Genomic DNA, 19,858 nt, shown 5'->3' with positions numbered 1-19,858 from the left:
AGAAAGGGTTAAAATTGCTTCAATGAATGTCTAAAACAATGGCTCTGATTTCACATAAATAATCACAGACTCGATTAAGATGAATATATTATTCTAAATTAATTTTTTTCTTTCAGACATTTATATTCCATCTACCCTGAACAATGAATTGAGAAAAAAATAGCCACCTCCAAAGCCTTCCCAAGAATGACTACTTTTTGAAATGACACTTTTAGTACAAACTGAACAAATGAGACAGTGACAGTGGCAGGAAACTGGGTGAGACTTCAAGGCGCCGTTTTCTTCAAGTCTCGAATCTGTTTAATCAAGTAGTTCTTCTCATCGGTGAACTGCTCATCGTCCGTCCTTTCTTTTTGGAAGCTGCTCAGAAACTCGATGAGTTTGGGTTGGTTTTTTAGTAGAATCTCCACAATAGGCTGTGCTTTGTGAGGACTGGCCACAAACACCTGAAACATGAGAAACAAATACCTAGGACAAGGAATGCACATCAGGGAAAACACGGATCCCACCTGTGTCTCATTTGTTACATGTGTTAGTAAAATACAGAAAGCCCCGGATTATACTTCCTTATTGAGGAAAATGAGAGGAAAATGAGTAATTCCCCACTCATATCCATTTTCTACAGAGAATATACAAATATATTCAATATATTTAAATTATATATGTAATCATATATTTTAAATTACCATTATAACTAAATATGTGATTATAAAATTAAATAAATACATATAATTCTATATAATGAAATAGATAATATATAAATATATAACCATATATATATAAATATTCAATATATATAATATATTGAATATACTTAATATATTAATCTGGCTCAAAATTCAAAAAGGACAAATGTGAAAAGTCCCCCTCTCACCTCCTCTCCCTGGAGGTCACCAATGTTATTATTTTCTTATGTATGTGGAGCTTTAAAATTTATAACTGCCTAGGTCCCACCTCCCAGAGACTCCAGTTCAGTAGATCTAGAGGGGAGGTCTGTCTCTCTGTATTTTTATAAAGTTCCACAAAGATTCTTTTGTGTACTCCTAGTTGAAACCATGATCCTGGGCTAATAACTCAGCTGTACTATAAAAGACAGTGACAACTGTAATAACAGGACACAATAACTCAAAACTATAATGCTGGGACTTCCCTGATGGTCCAGTGGTTAAGACTCTGTGCTTTCACTGCAGGGGTCGTGGGTTCCATCCCTGGTTGGGGAACTAAGATCCCACATGCTGCGAGGTGTGGCCAAAAAAAAAAAAAAAAAAAGAAAGAAAAAACCAAGCATATTAAAAAAAAGAAAAACTATAATGCTGACTGGTACAGTATTTTGCAAAGGACACACTTCCTAGTTAGATGCTATATATATAATGACATGACCAGAATATCCATAAAACTGTTGACTGCTATATAGCTCTCTGGTTTCGTGTTCTGGGCTCCCCACTCCTCAGAAGGGCTGAGTGCTTCACCACCAGCCCCTCTGCACACTGCCCCCTCTGCACACCGCCTCCTCTTCCTGAACCTCCAACAGTGCACAACTCTACTCCGAACACACTGTGGCCAGTGATCGGTTATGGAGACAGCGGGAGCTACAAGGTTGAACCCTCAAGGTTCCTCCAATCCAGCAAGCATGAGGAAGGAAAAACTACACCAGGATGTAAAGGACCTATGAGAGGGAAATGAAAAGCTGTGGAGGTTCAAAGGAGGTGGAGATAACATTAGATTTCTGAGTTTGGAACAGGAAGGGCTCATGGTGTAGGTGAAATGAGAGTTCATGAATCAGATTTTCTCTTTTTTTTTTTATATCAGTTTGGTAGTTTGTGCATTTCTAGGGATTTGTCCATTTCATCTAGGTTATCTAATTTATTGATGTACAATTATTTGTAGTATTCCCTTATAATCTTTTTTATTTCTATAAGGAGGTTGAATCAGTAACCAAAAACCTCTCAACAAAAGCCCAGGACCAGATGATTTCACTGGTACATTCTACAAACTTTTAAAGAAAAATTAACACCAATCCATTTCAAATTCATCCAAAAAATAAAAGACAAGGGAATACTTCCTAACTCATTCTATGAGGTCAGCATTACCCTGATACCAAAGCCAGACAAAGCTATCACAAGAAAACTACAGATCACTGTCCTTTATGAATAAAGATGCAAAAATCCTCAACAAAATACAAGCAAAACGAAGTCCAGAATAATATTAAAAGGATTACATGCCATGACTAAATGGGATTTATTCCAGAAATACAAGCATGGCTCAACATAATAAAATCAAATGATGTAATACACCACATGTACTAGACTGAACTGCATCCTCTAAAAAGATGAATGTTCAAGTCCTAACCCTTGGTGCTTGTGAACATGACCTTATTTGGAAATAGGATGTAATCAAATTAAGATCAGTTCATACTGAGTTAGCTTGGGCCTGAATCCAGTTACTAGTATTTTTATAGGAAGAGGGAATTTTGGACACAGAAACACACAGAGATATGCAAAGGAAAATGCCATATGAAGATGGACACAGAGATTGGAGTTATGCATCTATAAGACAAGGAATGCCAAGGATTGCTGGCAACCACCAGAAGCTAGGAGACAGGCACAGATTTCCCCTGAAAGCTCCAAGAGGAACCAACCCTGTTGACACCTTGATCTTGGACTTCTAGTTGCCAGAACTCTAAGACGTTGACTTTCTGTAGTTTTAGGACACTTAGTCTTTGGTACTTTGTTATAGCAGCTCTAGGAAACTAAGATGACACATTAGTACATTGAAAGAAAACCATATGATCATTTCAACTGATGCAGAAAAAGTATTTGACAAAATCCAACACCTTTTCATAATAATAATAAACACTCAACATGGGACAACTAGATATCCACATGCAAAAAAATAAAGTTGGACCCTTACCTTGCACCATAAACAAAAATTAACTCAAAATTGATCAAAAAACTAAATATAAGAGCTAATAGGGCTTCCCTGGTGGCGCAGTGGTTGAGAGTCCGCCTGCAGATGCAGGGGACGTGGGTTCATGCCCCGGTCCGGGAAGATCCCACATGCCACGGAGCGGCTGGGCCCGTGAGCCATGGCCGCTGAGCCTGCGTGTCCGGAGCCTGTGCTCTGCAACGGGAGAGGCCACAACAGTGAGAGGTCCGCGTACCGCAAAAAAAAAGAGCTAATAAAACTTTTAGAGGAAAATATAGGGGTACATCCTCATGACCTTGTATTTGGCAATGGTTTCTTAGCTACAACATCAAAAGCATGAGCAACAACAAAAAAAATGGATAAACTGAACTTCATCAAAATTTAAAAATTGTGTGTATCACAGGACACTATCAAGAGCGTGAAAAGACAATATAGAGAATGTAAGAAAATATTTGCAAATCATATGTATGATCAGCATCTAGTACCCAGAATATATAAAGAACTCATACAACACAACGACAAAAAGGCAAACAACCTTTTTTAAAAAGGGGCAAAGGGGGACTTCCTTGGTGGTCCAGTGGGTAAGTCTCCGAGCTCCCAGTGCGGGGGGCCTGGGTTCGATCCCTGGTTGGGGAACTAGATCCCGCATGCATGCTGCAACTAAGAGTTTGCATGCCACAACTAAGAAGTTCACAGGCCGCAACTAAAGATCCTGCATGTCGCAACAAAGATCCCGTGTGCTGCAACTAAGACCTGGCACAGCCAAAACAAATAAACAAATAAATATTAAAAAATAAAATAAAAGGGGCAAAGGACTTGACATTTCTCCAAAGAAGATGTACAAATGGGTATTAAGCATGTGAAAAAATCCTCAAATCATTAGATCATTAGGGAAACACAAATCAAAACCACAATGAGACTAGGCCAGCTACAATTAAAAAAAAAAACTAACAATAACAAGTAAGGAATGGAGAAATTGGAACCCTGTACACTGCTGATGGGAATGTAAAATGGAGCAGCCTCTATGGAAAACAGCTTGGTAGTACCTCAATAAGTTACACACTGAATTACCATAAGACTGAGCAATTCTGTTCCTAGGTATATACCAAAAGAATTGAAAACATTTGTTCTAACAAAAACTTGTACATGAATATTCATAGCAGCACTATTCACAATAGCCAGAAGTCCATCAGCTGATGAATGGATAAGCAAATTGTGATATATCCTTAAAATGGAATATTATTCAGCCATAAAAATGAATGAAGTACTACTGATCATGCTACAACATGGATGAACTTTAAAAACATTATGCTAATAGAAGAAACCGGACACAAAAGGCCACACATTATATCATTTCATTTATATCACATATCCAGAGCAGGTGAATCCATAAAGACTGAAAGCAGGTTAGTGATTGCCAGGGGCTGTGGGTAAGAGAAAACGAGGAGTAGTTGCTGAATAGGGTTTCCTTTTGGGGTGATGAAAATGTTCTGGAACTAGAGAGTAGTAATAGTTGTATAACACTGTAAATACAAAATGTCACTGAACTGTACACTTTAAAATGGTGAATTTTTATGTTATATGAACTTTACTACCATAAATTAAAATTGTTACTTATTAAAAAAAAGTACCCCAGGCTCGTTTACATTGCTACACAAAATGCCTGATGCTTATAGAACACCTAGTATGTTAGGAAATCACATACTGGAGCCAAACGTGTGGCTCCTCTGGCTACCATTAGTTTACAAGTGAGCTGCTGGGAAGTTTTAGCTAGGAACTGTCTGGCATTTGTGTAACTACAGCAATAACTCATAACAGTCTTTATTCCCAAAAAAATTTTTTAGAAGATTAAATATATAGAACAAACTAAGCTTCTCTGTTTGAATCCAAAATAAATGTAAAACGTAGTGGAATTTGCAGACAAGGCATCACTGGATCAACTCTACTGAATCCGTACACTGTACAACAGACCTAAAAAAATGTTCAATTTGTTTTCAAGTTTAAATTTTTTCCTTATTTTTATTTTTTTATGGCTTCTGAACTCTGCTGCCTGTAAAGGTAGTTGCTGATTAGAGGTGACTAATGCTCTAATGTACAATTCCTTTGGGGCATCCGGGACACTGAAATCAAAGCTTGAGATGAACCTTTCATGAGGAAAACCATTCTTGTTCTGTGTACTTTTTCAGGTGAATTGTCAAGCTGGCCTTTGGATTTTGGAATAAGCTAGGGTGGAGCTTCTTGTTTTCATAGAAATGGCTATTGTGGCCAACTGCTAGGATCTGAGCAACAGAGCAGTACACTCAGACCCATTTTCGGCAATGGCCATGCCTGAGCTCCAGCAGCTCTGAGAGGTGAGCCAAAAGGCACTGGCCATCCCCACCCTCTAGGTTTGAAAGACAGTGGCAACATGGTCCTTTGCTATTAAGGATGTTTACAGGGAAAGGAAAGAAAGATCAGCTCATAGCTGATCCCTAAATTCACGTTGGCCATATCTCTGGAAGAGGCAGGATCACAGAGACAAAGGTCTCCTGAACCTAGTATCTTAGAATTAGACTTTTGATTTTAATTTAACTTTTTAAATTTAACATTTTACAAGTGAGGAAACAGATCCAGATGGATTTGCCCAAAGTCACTGGTGGCAACCGAGCCACAACAAAGACCCAGATCTCTTGACTTCCATGACTTCCATCTAGTCCTTTCCCATCATACCATCCTGTTCGTCAATAGCAGAGAAAACATGAAATGGCAACTTATTCAAGTCCTTGAACTTTTCAAGCAAACTAATGAAAATTGGCCACTAATAATCTGGCAAAGACATTTTTAGTCATGTGTTCCACATTTTCTGTACTTTATGAAAGGTACCTGGGGAAAAAAGACTATTAATAAAGAACTGTGAGAAAACTCTAGGACTCAGCTGTTACTTTTTCTAAATAACAAAATATTTTTGGCAAGTAAACAATTCAGTTTGCCCTTCAGTGCAACAAACATAGTTAGGGTCCAGAGTAAGTCCAGTTTATACACATACAAGTAAACAAGTGGTCAACTATTTTTAAATGCACCTATTCTGTCCAATAATGAGATGATCCAAATTCTGATCTCAGAGGATGGAAGTAGGTTATTTCTATTTTGCCACCCACTGAATACTTCCATAATACTGCATTTTGGAACCAAGTTATATGAAGCATGTTCTCATCTAGGATGATATATTAAAATTCTGTGGGAGCTGGAAAGACAAGACACACAGCCTTCTATAATTTCCTCAGTCAAAAGGCAAGGGTCATAAGAGGGCCTATCATTTTATACTCTGCAGGCATTTTCCTGTCCTACAAGAGCCTATTTTTGTCTCATCCAATTTGTGTTTATTCTTTATTAAATAATTCTAACACAGAGAAGAGCACAGCAATAACATATGAGATTTCAAGTTCCCACCATAGAGCTCTATCATTTTTGCCAAACTTGCCTTCAGGATTTTAATAAAATAAAACATTACAGATATAATTAAAGGCTATTAGACATTTCTTCATGATATCATTCGCTTTCCTACCCCTCCCCTGAAGTGACTGCTATCCTGAACTTGGTATTTATCATTCCCATGCAGGTTTTTAGACTATAACTGCATATGTCTGAATCCATACATAGCGTTGTTTTGCATGTTTTTAAACTTTAAGTAAATAACATCCTTTTAACATTTGCTTATCCCACTCAGTGTTTCTGATACTTATCTACACTGATCCATATAACTCTATTAATTTTAACCCATTACTATATGCTATTGTATGAATACATCACAATTTATTTTCCCAGTCTCCTGTAGATACCCATTTTTTTTTTCTATTTTACAACATGCGAAACAATGTTGCAATAAACATTTTGGTACAGGATTCCTTATGCATGTGAGCAAGATTGTCCCTAGGAAATTGCCAGAAAATGAGATTTCAGGACTGAAGAGTATGGACACTTTCAGTACTTTATTTTGCTAAATTGCTCTCCCAAGTGCTTGTACCAATTTACAGTGTATGACCTACTGCTCTCCAACCTTACCAAAATTTGATGTTGTCAGACTTAAACATTTTTGTCAATATGAAAAATGTAAAGTGATATCTCATTGATATTTTAATGGCCAATTCCACAATTACTACTAAGATGAGCATCTTCACCTATTTGTTGGCCAATCAGGTTTCCTCATCTGGAAATTACCAACTTGTATGCTTTGCCTATTTTTCTATTGAATTGTTTGTCTTTTTCTAAATGATTTGTCAGTTACATGTGTCACATTCTGTCCTGTTTTTCACTTTGTTTATGATGTCTTTTCAAAAAGAAGTGTTAAATTTTAATGTAGTCAAATTTATTTTCTATTATGTTTTGTGATTTTAAATTCTTTTTAAAAATTCTTCCTTCCCCAACATCATAAAAAGTCTCCTATTTTCTCTTTTAAAAGTTAAAAAATTTTGCTTGTCAAGTGTAGATCTTTACCAGAATTTATTTCTGAATATAGTGGAGAGTAGGGTTTTCTATATGAATAATCTATTACCCTAGAACCATTTATTAACAGTAACCCTTTCTTCACTGATTTACAATCCCTCCACTATGAAATATCAAATTTCATATTTGCACAGGCTTATTTCTAGGCTTTTTACTCTGTTTTGTTGTTCTATTTATCTATCTCTATGCCAATACAATATTGTCTCCATTTACTATAAATCCATAATAAGTCTTAATATATGGTAGGATGGATTTCCCTACCTTGTTTTCCTTGAAAATTGCCATAGATAATCCCAGGCCATCGTTCTACCTTACAAATTTTAGAGTCAGCTTGTCAAGTTCCAGGAAAAGTTCTGCTGGGATTTTGATTGTAATTAAATGGAATTCATAAATTAATTTGGGATTTGGACTGCTCCAGTGGCCTTTTGGAAAATAAAGATGTGGTGGCTGAAAGATGGACTAAAATTGTTTTTTACCTCTCAAAGCAACAATTACATACCTTATAAACTGCCATGTCTCCCATTTATAGACTTATAAATTCAATCACTGAATATACATTATAAAGGCCCCCGCCCCAAAAAAAAAAGCCTGGAACTCTCTGAATCCTTAATTCTACTCTAGATACCTATCCTAAGAAAATAATCCTAAATATGGAAAAAATTAGCTGAATACATAAAATGCTCATTGTAGCTACAAATTGAAAATAACCTAAATATAAACGACACAGGAATATTTAAGTAAACTAGAGTAAGTATACCTAATGAAAAACTATGATGCCAATAAAACTACTAGCTCTTTTTAAACACTATATATAACAACAGTGAATTAATGTTCACTTACGGTATAGCATTGAGTGATAAAATTAGTGTATCAATTGTGTGTACAATGTAAATACAGCTGCAGAAAAAACCTTCAAATATGTGCACAGGAAAATAAAATTTACTAAAATCTTTACAATAGTTAAGTCAGGGGTATGGGATTACAGATTAGATTTCTTCCACCTACCCTACTTTTAAACAAATCTATTGTTTAAAGTTTCTAGGAGATGATTTTATTACTCTTACATTAAAGAAAAGATATTAGAAAGAAAAAGCAGGTGTTACATGGACTACTTTTCTTTCAAAACGAATTAAAATATTTCTAAGCAAGTAACAAAGTAAGTAGTACTCAGTGTTTCTTTAGGTTTCACTTAAAGTTCAAAGAAGCACTTCAGGCAGAAGCAAAGCATTCAAATTCTGACACAGGTTTTTGGCTTCAACTCAATCACTGATTATTTTAGTAACTTTTGGGAAACAGTATTCCCCTATTTTCTCAGTGAAAAAAAAGAAAATATGTCGAGATATGGATTAGTTAGCAAATCTTTTAGAAACAAATGGGCATTCATTAAAATAACTCTAAAATTTCATCTAAGTCATGCAAAACAGAAAGACTGCCTATTTAATTTTCTCTCAAGTATAAAGGAGGGTACACAGTAGGGAGTTTGCCATTTGCAACTGGAAAACAAATGCCCACATTATTTCTGCAGCTTGCACTTTACCTTAAAGACATGAAAGGCTTCAAACTGGATGTTGGGACTTTTATCCCGGAGGAGGTTCATCATCAGTTTGAGGTTCTCTGGCTTGCTGATGTACTTTGTCATGATGGCAAAGTTGTGCCGGTCCAGGATCAGTTCACCTAACAGCTACAAAAAACACAGAATCAAAGTAGAATCTGTCCGAGAGTCATCTTATTCAAAATATATCCCACTTCTTCACACCAGAAAACAAAATATAAATGTGAGTTATGAATGTTGATATGAAAAAAATTCAGAGTCCTTAAGTACAACTTAAAGCATAGGCATGGAAGCTGTAGTTATTATTAAGTTATTTTTAAACTTTTCATACAGTTTTGCTAAAGTCAGTGCTTAATGCATTTCTGAATCTGTTTTTTTTTAATCCAGTCATTTCTACTGCTTAAAAAAGCTTTCTCTGCTGCCCTCATCAAGAGCTAGCCAGAAATAAATTTATTATTTTCATCCCTTATTTTAATGTGCTTCCCAGTAATGTATTGCTCCTTAGGCATTGAGGTAGGATAAGAATTTAAAAATTGACTTTAAAATTATACCTTCCTTATCTGAATAAATATACTCTAGTAGCTTGTTGGAAAAACAGGTTATATTAAGTGACTCTTACCTTCTCCCTAAATTTTATTACAAAACCTGATATAGAGCCAGAAAAAAACTCTGACCCTGAATTCATATGAAATTTAATATGTGCAGCAAGTTTTTATAAAAAAGTAAAGCAAAACATTTTCTGGTGACAAATTATTAATTCCTAAAATGCAGCATTATTCCATGTTATGAACAGGATGTTTATGTCCCTCTAAATCTATATGTTGAAATCCTAATCCCCAATGCAATGGTATTAGGAGGTGGGGCCTTTGGAAGGTGAATAGGACATGAGGGTGGAGCCATCATGAATGGGTTTGGTGCTCTTATAAAAGAGATCCTGGAAAGCTCCCTTGCTGCTGGCACCTTGATCTCAGACTTGCCAGCATCCAGAACTGTGAGAAATAAATGTTTGTTGTTTAAGCCACCCAGTCTATGGTATTTTTGTTATAGCAGCCCAAACAGGCTAATACACTTCAAAACAAAATAAAAATACCAAGAGTGAGAATAGTTGAAGACCCCCTAGCAGCATATGGCTGAACTTTTATTCTCACTGTAGTGGTAGCAATTCCTAAAGCTTCAGCAACAAGGTGGCTGAAATGTACCCTTAACATAATTTTATATATGATATACTTAATGATGACCAGTGTTGGATGTTAGATGGTCACCAGTTAGTCTCAAACATATGCAATAGCAATTGTGTAAATTTTTAGTCTTCATCTTTCTTAATCTCTCCTCAGCATCTAAAGCTAACTGGATACTCTCCTGGAAACTTTCTTTGTTCCTGGTTTCAAGGCCACCGCTTTCTTCTCTTTTCTTACCACTTGAAGCGAGTTCCTATGCTGCCTGTTACTGATTCCCCTTCCCTTTAGGCACTATACATGCAGGGATTTTCCAAGCTGTATTTTAACTCTTTATCTCCCAACAATCTCATCTATGCCCGTGGCTTCAACTATGACATCCAGGAAGATGTCTCCCAAATCTATTATACATCTCTGTTTTAATTTCCTTCCTAAACTCTATACCCACATTTTTAACTCCCCGCCCCCCACCCCAGCCCTGGTTGAACACTTAGCTGGCCTATCACACACAACATCTCTACAACCAATTCCCTTTCCTCTCCTTGTTAATGACATCATGATCTGCTAGTCCCCTGGGGAAGAGAGTTGAAATCTTTCTCAGCTCTTTTCCTTCCTTTACTCCTCATACCAAATCTACATCTAAGATCTGCCAATTTTCTGTTTTTAAATGTCTTGAACATCCTTCGTTCCATTTTTACTCACTCAGACCCTCCTACCTTCCATCTGGACTACTGCAACAGCACACACAATGGTCTCTTTTTCAGTCTTCACCCAATCCAACCCATTCTGCACATTATGTCAAATGAATCTTCCTGATGATCAGCCTTATTCATGTTACTAATGCCACTTATAACATGAATGAATAAACAAACAAGTATCTAGATTCCTTTGAACTGGGGATAAAAATTGAAGTCCTTAGTCTGGCATTCAAAACCCACTGTGACTGGAGTCATTTCTACTGCATCCTTTCCTCTGCCCCCTCACTTATTCTTTCTCATTCTTCTGCTTCTGTGGCTTCACTACCCTTGCTCCAAATTTTTCCCAGCTTTACTGAGGTATAATTGACAAAACTGTGTACATTTAAATTATACATCATGAAGATTTGATATGTGTATACATTGTGAAATATTTACCACATGCAATTTAATTAACACATCTATAGCCTCACATAGTTACCCTTTTCCTTTTTGTGGTGAGAATGCGTAAGATCTACTCTCAGCAACTTTCAAGTATACAGTACAGTATTATTAACTATAGTCACCATGCTGTATGTTAGATCTTCAGAACTTATTCATCTTATAACTGAAAGCTTGTACCCTTTGACCAGCATCTCCCATCCCCCTGCCCCCCACCCATAACCACCGTTCTACCTTCTGTTTCTATAGTTCAACTCTTCTCCTCAGCTGAATTTCCTCTCTTGCCTCTGTGCTCTTTGTTTTCTCCTAGTTGTACTCACTTTGCCTTGCAGTGCGGTTACTCATGAGCTTATTTAGAATATAAGCTCCATAAGGGCATGTGTCAATTCCTACTAGTGTTTGTATCCCTTATAACCTAACTGTGTGAGGTGTGTGGATATTGTTGGGGAAATAAAGTCCAAGCAACACAGAATCCTCTCTACAAAGCGTAGAAAAGAAAGAAAGCAGTTTTATTATCGAATACGCATATTCAGAGCACAACACTGTAGGTAATCTACAAAAAAGGCATTACGAAGACGTAAAATTCTACCTTATTTATACAACCAAGCAGCTACAATCCAGTACATATATATACTCTCAAGATGAAAGATAACTGGTCCCCTATAAGAGGACCAGACAGCGCCATTTGCTGTGCACCCTTTCATAGTTCACCCTGAATTCACCTGGCCATTGAAGTAGCCATTTGTTTTACCTCATTGCTTTTATCCAACTAATGTAGAGAATAATAAAACTTCTCTTATCTCTCTGACCAGCAAATGGTTACAGTTTGGAGAGAAGCATCAAGGTTAAATTTTCCTGTGATAGAGAGGAAGGAGAGCTATCTTCCTAGATGTTTACACTCCAGGGGGATGGCTCCCGGATTTCTGGGTTGTAAAGCTGACAAGAAGCTTCTAAAGATATATATGTGTGTATATATATATACACACATATATATCTTTATATATATACACACATATGTGTATATATATAGCATCTATGTAAATATAGATTCTATGTAGGTATATATTTATTTAAAATATAACATATTTTATATGTTATAATAAAATATAATTATAATATAACTCTGGTGGTCCAGTGGTTAAGACTCCATGCTTTCACTACAGAGGGCATGGGTTCGATCCCTGGTTGGGGAACTAAGATCCCGCATGCTGTGTGGTGTGGCCAAAAATACATATAAAGCATACACACATACACATATCAAAAGGTCTTATAGCAACAGAGCAATTTCATTTAAAAAATTTAAAATCTGTATACATACACACATTCAATAAATATTTGTTGAAGTGACATTTATGAGTTAAGTTCAGATTAAGTCACTTTAATTCTTATTACATGGGGATGCCTATATATAAATTCTACCCAATCTATCCTGTTTATATAATTTCACTACTTTTGGGAAACAATCAATTATGTTAAATCATTTGGCCAAAAACACTGAATCTTTTAGCCATTAAATATTAATCTATTAATTAATACTGACAGTGAAAAATGCTGCATTTCATAGTAATACAAAGCATTATACAGCAATACTAAACTAAGTAAAAGGAAAAAAATTCATATTTTTTACTTCTTTAACTTTCATGTTATAGGCTTCATAGTATACAGTGAAACCACGCACAGTAATGAGTTTTTTAAAAACTTTGTGTTTTAATGATATTGACCAGAGCTCTCCCCAAATCCAGAATTCCACCAAGCTTCTTTTGAATTATAATCTTTCTAGTGATTAAACACCAGGCCTCTGAAGAAGATAAGAAATAAATTCCTAAGCTATGTCACATAGTGAAAGGAATTTCTCTGTTAATTATTTTTTATTGACACCAGGAACCTAAGCACCCCAAGATAGTTCAGAAAAATTTAGAATTTGATTAACAAAAGGCAGGAGGTAGCAACTACTTTGGAATCAGAAAATAGCCTAGTAAATACACTGTTACAATAATCTAACCTCTCTTGTTTTCTAAAATTATGAAACATCTATGTGCAAAATATTACAGAATCCAGAGATATAACCATAGTAAAATCAAAATAGAAGATACTGATACCACAGATCTAATTACCCAAAGGAAAACCCAACAGCACACAGTGGAGCTCTGCAGACAATGTTCTGATGAAGAAAAGAGCAAACAATACTTAAGGAGCTCTTTCCTTGAATAGACTGACACAAGACCATCTTAGCAATATCTCTGCCTATAATCCAACATTCAAAAAAGGCCAACTCTTCAGTAACGATTTTAGCAATTTTTACATTCTTGATATACTTTATCTACCTTTTACTAGTGCTTTTCACTGTCTAACCAGTGCTTGGTTTTACCACATTGTAAATCAAATATTTGTGAGACAGTCAACTGTAAAGGATTTTAAGTGGGAATAGCAGCTCATGTAGTATGTGTGGGTGCATTAATAAAGAAAGAGGGCTTATGAGTGGGCTGGGGCATCTGTAAATAAGTAGAAAACAATCAGCTTGAAAAGGGAGAGTTTAAAGGAGACTTTCTATACCACATGCAGTACAAAGTCAGATGCTCTTTGCCATGTCACTGGAATAGCGCTGAGGTCTTCAGCTGGAGAACTATGTGAAAAGAGGAAGAGAGGCTGGATGGTGGAGAGCCAGGTGGCAGCAGACAGAGGTGAGAAATGAGTCTTTATTGCTCCCCTTTGCTACCCACTAAATTTGTATTACACGTTGTACTAATCATACATCTACTGGGTTAACAGGCTTCAATTTTTAAATGCAAATGCATCCTGGTAGGAAAAAGTCTAACTCAGACCCTAGTCCCAATTATTTATTTAGAATAGATCGGTGCCTTCAGTCCAGAGACTGAACTCTGGGGACAGTGACGAGGAATATTTATTAATGAAATTTATTTCAATTTTCTTTAGCAAATATATGCAGGTCTTACCATGTGGTAGGTTCTGCTCTAACCATTTTACAAATATTAACAAGGGAACAGGACAAGGTGGGGTTGAAGGCATCCTGAGAAGAGAATGAGGGCAATGGGCACATGGGTAGGAGGGGATGACAGGACAGCAGGAAAGAAAAGCAGGAAGAAGGCCAAGAAGGGAAATGTCTGGGTAAAAAACTGTAAGCTTTATAACTTTGCCTAAGGCCCTAGAAACAGTCGATCACAGAAAAATTTGTCACAAGTTCTTATCACTGTGGAAAATGGTACAAGGATAAATTCCAAAGTCCATGACCCTCAGCTTTCTTGATCCCAGTTTGGTTCAGTCACCTTAGTTCATATCAACCCCTCTACTTTGGCCCAGTATCTGACAGGTTCCACTGAAAATAGGAAGGACTTGGAAAATTTATGAGCAGTTAGCTATATATTGGCCCTTCAGAGCATCGTCACCTCTGTTTACTGTTCCAATTTCCACTCCCCGCCAGGATGACTACCTCTGTAACACAGACAAGCTTTCCTGGTTTGACTGTCCTTGTGTCTATTCTTTAAGTACATGGCTGTCCCAACAGGATGTATCCTTATCTTCAACTGCTTTTAAGAAGCTTTCTGGACATGGGAGAGCACAGCATTGATGTCCCTCCCTTCGCCTGGAGCTCCATCTCATTAATTCAGGCTCCAGCACAGACAGCAGCACACCCATGATATTTTTCTTCTATGTGGATTACTCTGTATGGGTTTCTGCACAAGGAGAAACTCAATCAAGAGTGCTGAATGACTGGCTGAAAATAGTACACTGACCTCTCCATCAACAGGTAAAGCTGGAGCAGCAAGGGCACAAGTACAGGGGAGAGTGGTCAAGGCTGACACATAATCATGGGGAAAGTGAACTCACAAATATGTGGTACAAGATAGATTTAATTTATTGCTTTAGCTTAAAACTATCAAATATTTAGAAACAAATGCATTTTTCTACAATGTCATCATTCCAACATTTAAAAAATAATACTATATTTTTATAATTAATATATAAAATAATATGAATATATAATAATATAAAATAATATTTAGTAAGCTCAAGCATCATACAAATTGCTTGACTAAAAACAGCCAATTATTATCTGCCAAAAACATTCTTTTGAATATCTGAGTAGGATCTGAAGGGCAGAGATGCAGCTCTAGCCAATGTCCTACTCCCTCAGGAGCTGTCCCACCTCCTCTTGACCAAATGGCTACTTCCAGGCACCTTTTCACTGAGGGAGGGAAGGCCACTCACAGATGGATGTGGCCCAATTCTGCTGGGTCCCTGTCTGATGAGGGAGAGAGGCATTTCAACAGGCATTTCATAGGAGATAGAATCTCAAATCAGAAATGCCGTTTGGTTACATACAGATAAAAACATACCCCTCATCCTGTATTTATTCTGTACTTATTACTTATATTGTTACTTCCAAAAAGTATTTGAAGCAGGGCACTTACCTCGTTTTGCTACAAAGTACAGTCATAACGTTGAATGTACTTCTCAAGTTACAAAAAAAGAGAATAATTTTTCTCTTGTCCACTATTAAACCTTAGTCATTTACTAACAAGAATATCAACTTCTGGAGACTCTAACTTAAAGAAATTTGATATTACCTTTAAAGATTGTCTCTTAGTCACATAATTCTCAGACTGGAGCAATTTCTCATAGTCTCCAAAAATCTAATGAAAAGAAAAGAAATATTAGAGTGTAAACCCAGCAGTGATTTCTCTGCATTAAGTTTGCTACTTCTCTTTGTTTTATTTTAGTTCTGTAAATTAGAAATTGAGTAGAAAATGAAGTAATTGAGTCCTCCCAATAAATCACTTTGAATAAAACATCTGTTAACTCATCTAATGAGCTACAGGATAACTCTTTTTTTTTTTTTTTTTTTTTTTTTTTAGCGGTACACGGGCCTCTCACTGTTGTGGCCTCTCCCGTTGCGGAGCACAGGCTCTGGACGCGCAAGCTCAGCAGCCATGGCTCACGGGCCCAGCCGCTCCGCGGCATGTGGGATCTTCGCGGACCGGGGCACGAACCCGTGTCCCCTGCATTGGCAGGCGGACTCTCAACCACTGTGCCACCAGGGAAGCCCCCAGGATAACTCATTTTATGACATTTTAAAGAAATCTGTTTATGTAGTCTTGCTGATAGCTATTAGTCTGTGAATAATTTGAGAAAAGATTAAATACACTTAGCAACTCATAAAGAATCAAACTGTCAAATTCATGGCATGAATGGGTAGAGGAATAGGGCTACTTCTGCCACATAATGGCCATGTTAATACCAAGTGGCCTCTCTGGGGCACTTCCACTCTCCCCAGAAGCTAGGGGACGCTGGTGATTGGGGTCCGTTTCCTAATGTGATTTGTTGTCAATCACTGCCCAGTCCCTTTGGTTGAACACAGAGTGCCAGCGGCTGGCAAAGCTCAGTGTCAACCTCCCATCACACATAGACACACTCAGAGACCACTCAGGTGGGAGGAGCAAGCCTGGCAGAGAACTGAAGGCAAGAGAGCTCAGGGGCTGAGGAGGGTAGAAAAGGGTCCTGGTCCTCAGAGGAGCAAGTGCCAGGTGTGTGTGCGTGTGTGTGATGAGGGGAAGCTGTGCACACTGAGGATAATTCCTGATAGAGAATTAAGAAAGTAAAAACAAAATCATGTAGCTCACATTAAAGTCACAGTAATTATACTCTTTTACATAAAGGACTTGTTTATTCTAATTGTCATGGAACACAAGGAGGATTTTTCACTAAATCTGTCACACGAATGTCGTGGTAAATTTTAATTGTAACTATAAAATGCAAATACACGCAGATAAGGTATTGTTGACTCCCCAAGCTACCAGTTTCATTATTTTAGGTCATATATCATGTTCTCCAGCTTCAGGTTTACTGCTAAAGAAATATGAAACTCAAGAAGTATGAAATGTTTAGGGAGTATGAGTTCTCAAAGCTAACGTTCAGGTCAGTGTAGCAGGCTCAGCATCTGTGAAACTACTAAATTACACATGAAGTGACTATAGATACAGAGACAAATTTACGTAAATAAGAGTCAAAGAGAATGAGTTTATGGTCTCTCAGATTATTGCTTATTATCCTTGAATGCAAACTGCACAACACATTTATCTCACTCATCCTATAGAAAAGATTAGTAGTTAACACTACAGGTTTTGTCATAAACTATCTTTGCCCTCTTTATTTTCATTTATTATAAATGTAACATCTAATGAGTCTTTAACATTCCATCCAGCATCTATAGTTACTGAACAACTAAACTATAATAACAATTCATTTCCTAACTTCAAAAATATGTGATTTTCTTTTAATCTTGAAGCTTTTGGGTATCTCTGGCAATAATCTTTTTCTCCCTTCATGTTTTACACTTTCAAAGCTCTCCAGTTGATCCCATGGGTATTCTCTTGATAATTTTAGGATATGAAAATCACTTTTGATTTCATGATTATATTGATAATTCTTAATCTCAAACCAAAGGAAGATCAGCAAACAACTTATGAATAAAAAATCCATAGTTTAATTTCTGAGACTTGGATGTATGAAGACATAGGATACTGATAGGGTATTTCATATTTTCCCAGAGTCATCTGTTTCCTTTTACATTTTTGTGTGGCTAACTAGAAAATTTTAATTTACATAGTGGGTTGCATTGTATTTCAATTGGACAGTACTGGTCTAAAGCAGCTAAACTAATACTGGAATAAACCTTATAAAGTTTTGCTTCTAGGTTTGTGCTACGTTTCACTTTAATTATGCTATTCCTATTGCTGATACACTTAGCAAAAGCAAAGCAGCTCTTGGATGGGTCTGTTCATTCAATATTCATTTAACACCACCAAATGTATGGCACTGAGTTAGGTATTAGGGATGTAAGTAATAATGATAAAAATTAATACATGGTACTATCCTAAAAACTTTAAATCTTGTCAAATTCCTACAGCAATCCTATGAAGCAGGTATTATTAATATCTTCATTTTTTGGTAAGTGCAGTAACTTGTCCGGGATCATACAATTAGTAAGAGGTAGAGCAGGATCCTGAAGCAAAGCAAGTGGACACTAAAGTCTATACTGTATTCTGAACCACTGTGTTTGACAGATAAGGTTCCTGCCTCCCAGGGAGCTTAAGAACCAGTCAGGAAGATATAAAGACACACCATAATAATACAATGTGGAAAACGTGTGAGAGAGAAGGAGAGAGGGAGAAAGGGAGGGAGGGAGGGAGAGGGGGAGATAAAGAGACAGAGAAAGAGAGAGAGAGAGAGAGAGAGAGAGAGAGAGAGAGAGAGTGTGTGTGTGTGTGTGTGTGTGAGTGTGTGTGAGTGTGTGTGTGTGTGTGTGTGTGAGTGTGTGTGTGTGTGTGTGTTTGGGGGTGGGGGGATTACAGAAAGCTTCCTAGAAGAGTCACATTATGCAACCAGGCAGGACCCTGAGGGGCCTTCCCAGGAACATACCCTCCTGAGTCCCCCACTTCTTGTTTGTAAAAAAGCTTTAGCCTCCTAGGTCTTCCCCGAGTTTCAAAGAGCAAATTTAATCAGAGAAGTGAGAAAATGCAGAAACAAAGGAAAACAGCCAAGCAAGACAAAATAATAATAGTTTAGCCATAAAACAAAGTCAAGGATCTTTTGTTCCTCCTCAAGGTCTATAGATAATATCCTGAGCCATATCCTTGAGTTGTTTTGCAAATACTGAAACCCTCACCAGGTGGAAGAAGTTAACTGCATACTATCCACAGGCATGTAGATCTCATACTGGTTGGAACCAAAAGGTTGATGATGTTAACCCCTGAAATACCACCCTGTCACCTTACCACCAACCAGTCAGAAGACTGTCCATGAGCCAGTGAGGCACCCTGCAACCCTCACCCCTTCCCTGAAAACCATTTGGGATTGGGGTCTTTTGAGCATTAGCTGCCCCACATTCCTTGCTCGGCCTTGCAATAAATGTTGAATTTTCCTTCATCACAACCCAGTGTCAGTAGACTGGTTTTGCTGCATGTCGGGTGAGTTTGGTTCAGTAACAATTACAGCTAATTATCAAAAGGTTGAGATGGATTCACCCTTAGAGAAGGGAGTTGGAAGACATATATGTATTTTGGTATTTCTACTAGTAGGTAAAACTAGTTATCAAACCAAGTAAAATATTTATATTAGTAAGGTGGGGTGCTCTTCCATTTGGAGTTTCCTACTGCCTCTTAAGGGCAACATGGATGCTCTTAAGTCAAGATCAAAGTGAGCAGGTACTAGTTGTTTCCTGGAGCTCCAGAGCACAACAGGAAGAGATGTGAAAAATGAGAAAGCCCTGATCTCCTGCCATCCTCTATTTTCCATAGTTTCTTGATGACCTGGCTTCTAGGTAATAAACCAATCGGGTGTATGGTTGGTTTCAACTGTGTATCATAAATAGGAGTAAGTGCTAACAGATCTAAGAAGGAGAGAGAGAGAGGAAGAGAGAATGAGGCAAATACTTAAAAATGACTTCTACTTACAGTGTCATAATTTTGTTCTAAGAAGTCTGCTACCAGCACTTTATGTCTGGTCAGTAAATCCTAGAAAAAGAACAGTCAAGTGAAACAAAATTATTATAGGTAACAAATTTTATAAAT

At 37.1% G+C, this 19,858-nt stretch overlaps 1 protein-coding gene across 1 annotated transcript in view; it reads right to left on the bottom strand.

Moving 5' to 3' along the window:
* Positions 1-266: 266 nt before the first annotated feature.
* The window catches only part of CAB39L (calcium binding protein 39 like), a 44,961-nt gene continuing 25,369 nt past the window's right edge, over positions 267-19,858 (bottom strand). The window contains exons 5-8 of the mRNA XM_065896181.1: positions 19,742-19,801; positions 15,857-15,922; positions 8,945-9,088; positions 267-446 (exon numbers count right to left, since the gene is read on the bottom strand). Of these exons, the coding sequence (XP_065752253.1) occupies positions 267-446; positions 8,945-9,088; positions 15,857-15,922; positions 19,742-19,801 (450 nt within the window). The remainder of the gene's footprint in view (positions 447-8,944; positions 9,089-15,856; positions 15,923-19,741; positions 19,802-19,858) is intronic.

Source organism: Phocoena phocoena, chromosome 18, assembly GCF_963924675.1.
Source record: "Phocoena phocoena chromosome 18, mPhoPho1.1, whole genome shotgun sequence".
NCBI lineage: Eukaryota > Metazoa > Chordata > Mammalia > Artiodactyla > Phocoenidae > Phocoena > Phocoena phocoena.
The sequence above is the reverse complement of the archived record's forward strand: the minus strand, read 5'-3'. Positions and strand labels throughout refer to the sequence as shown.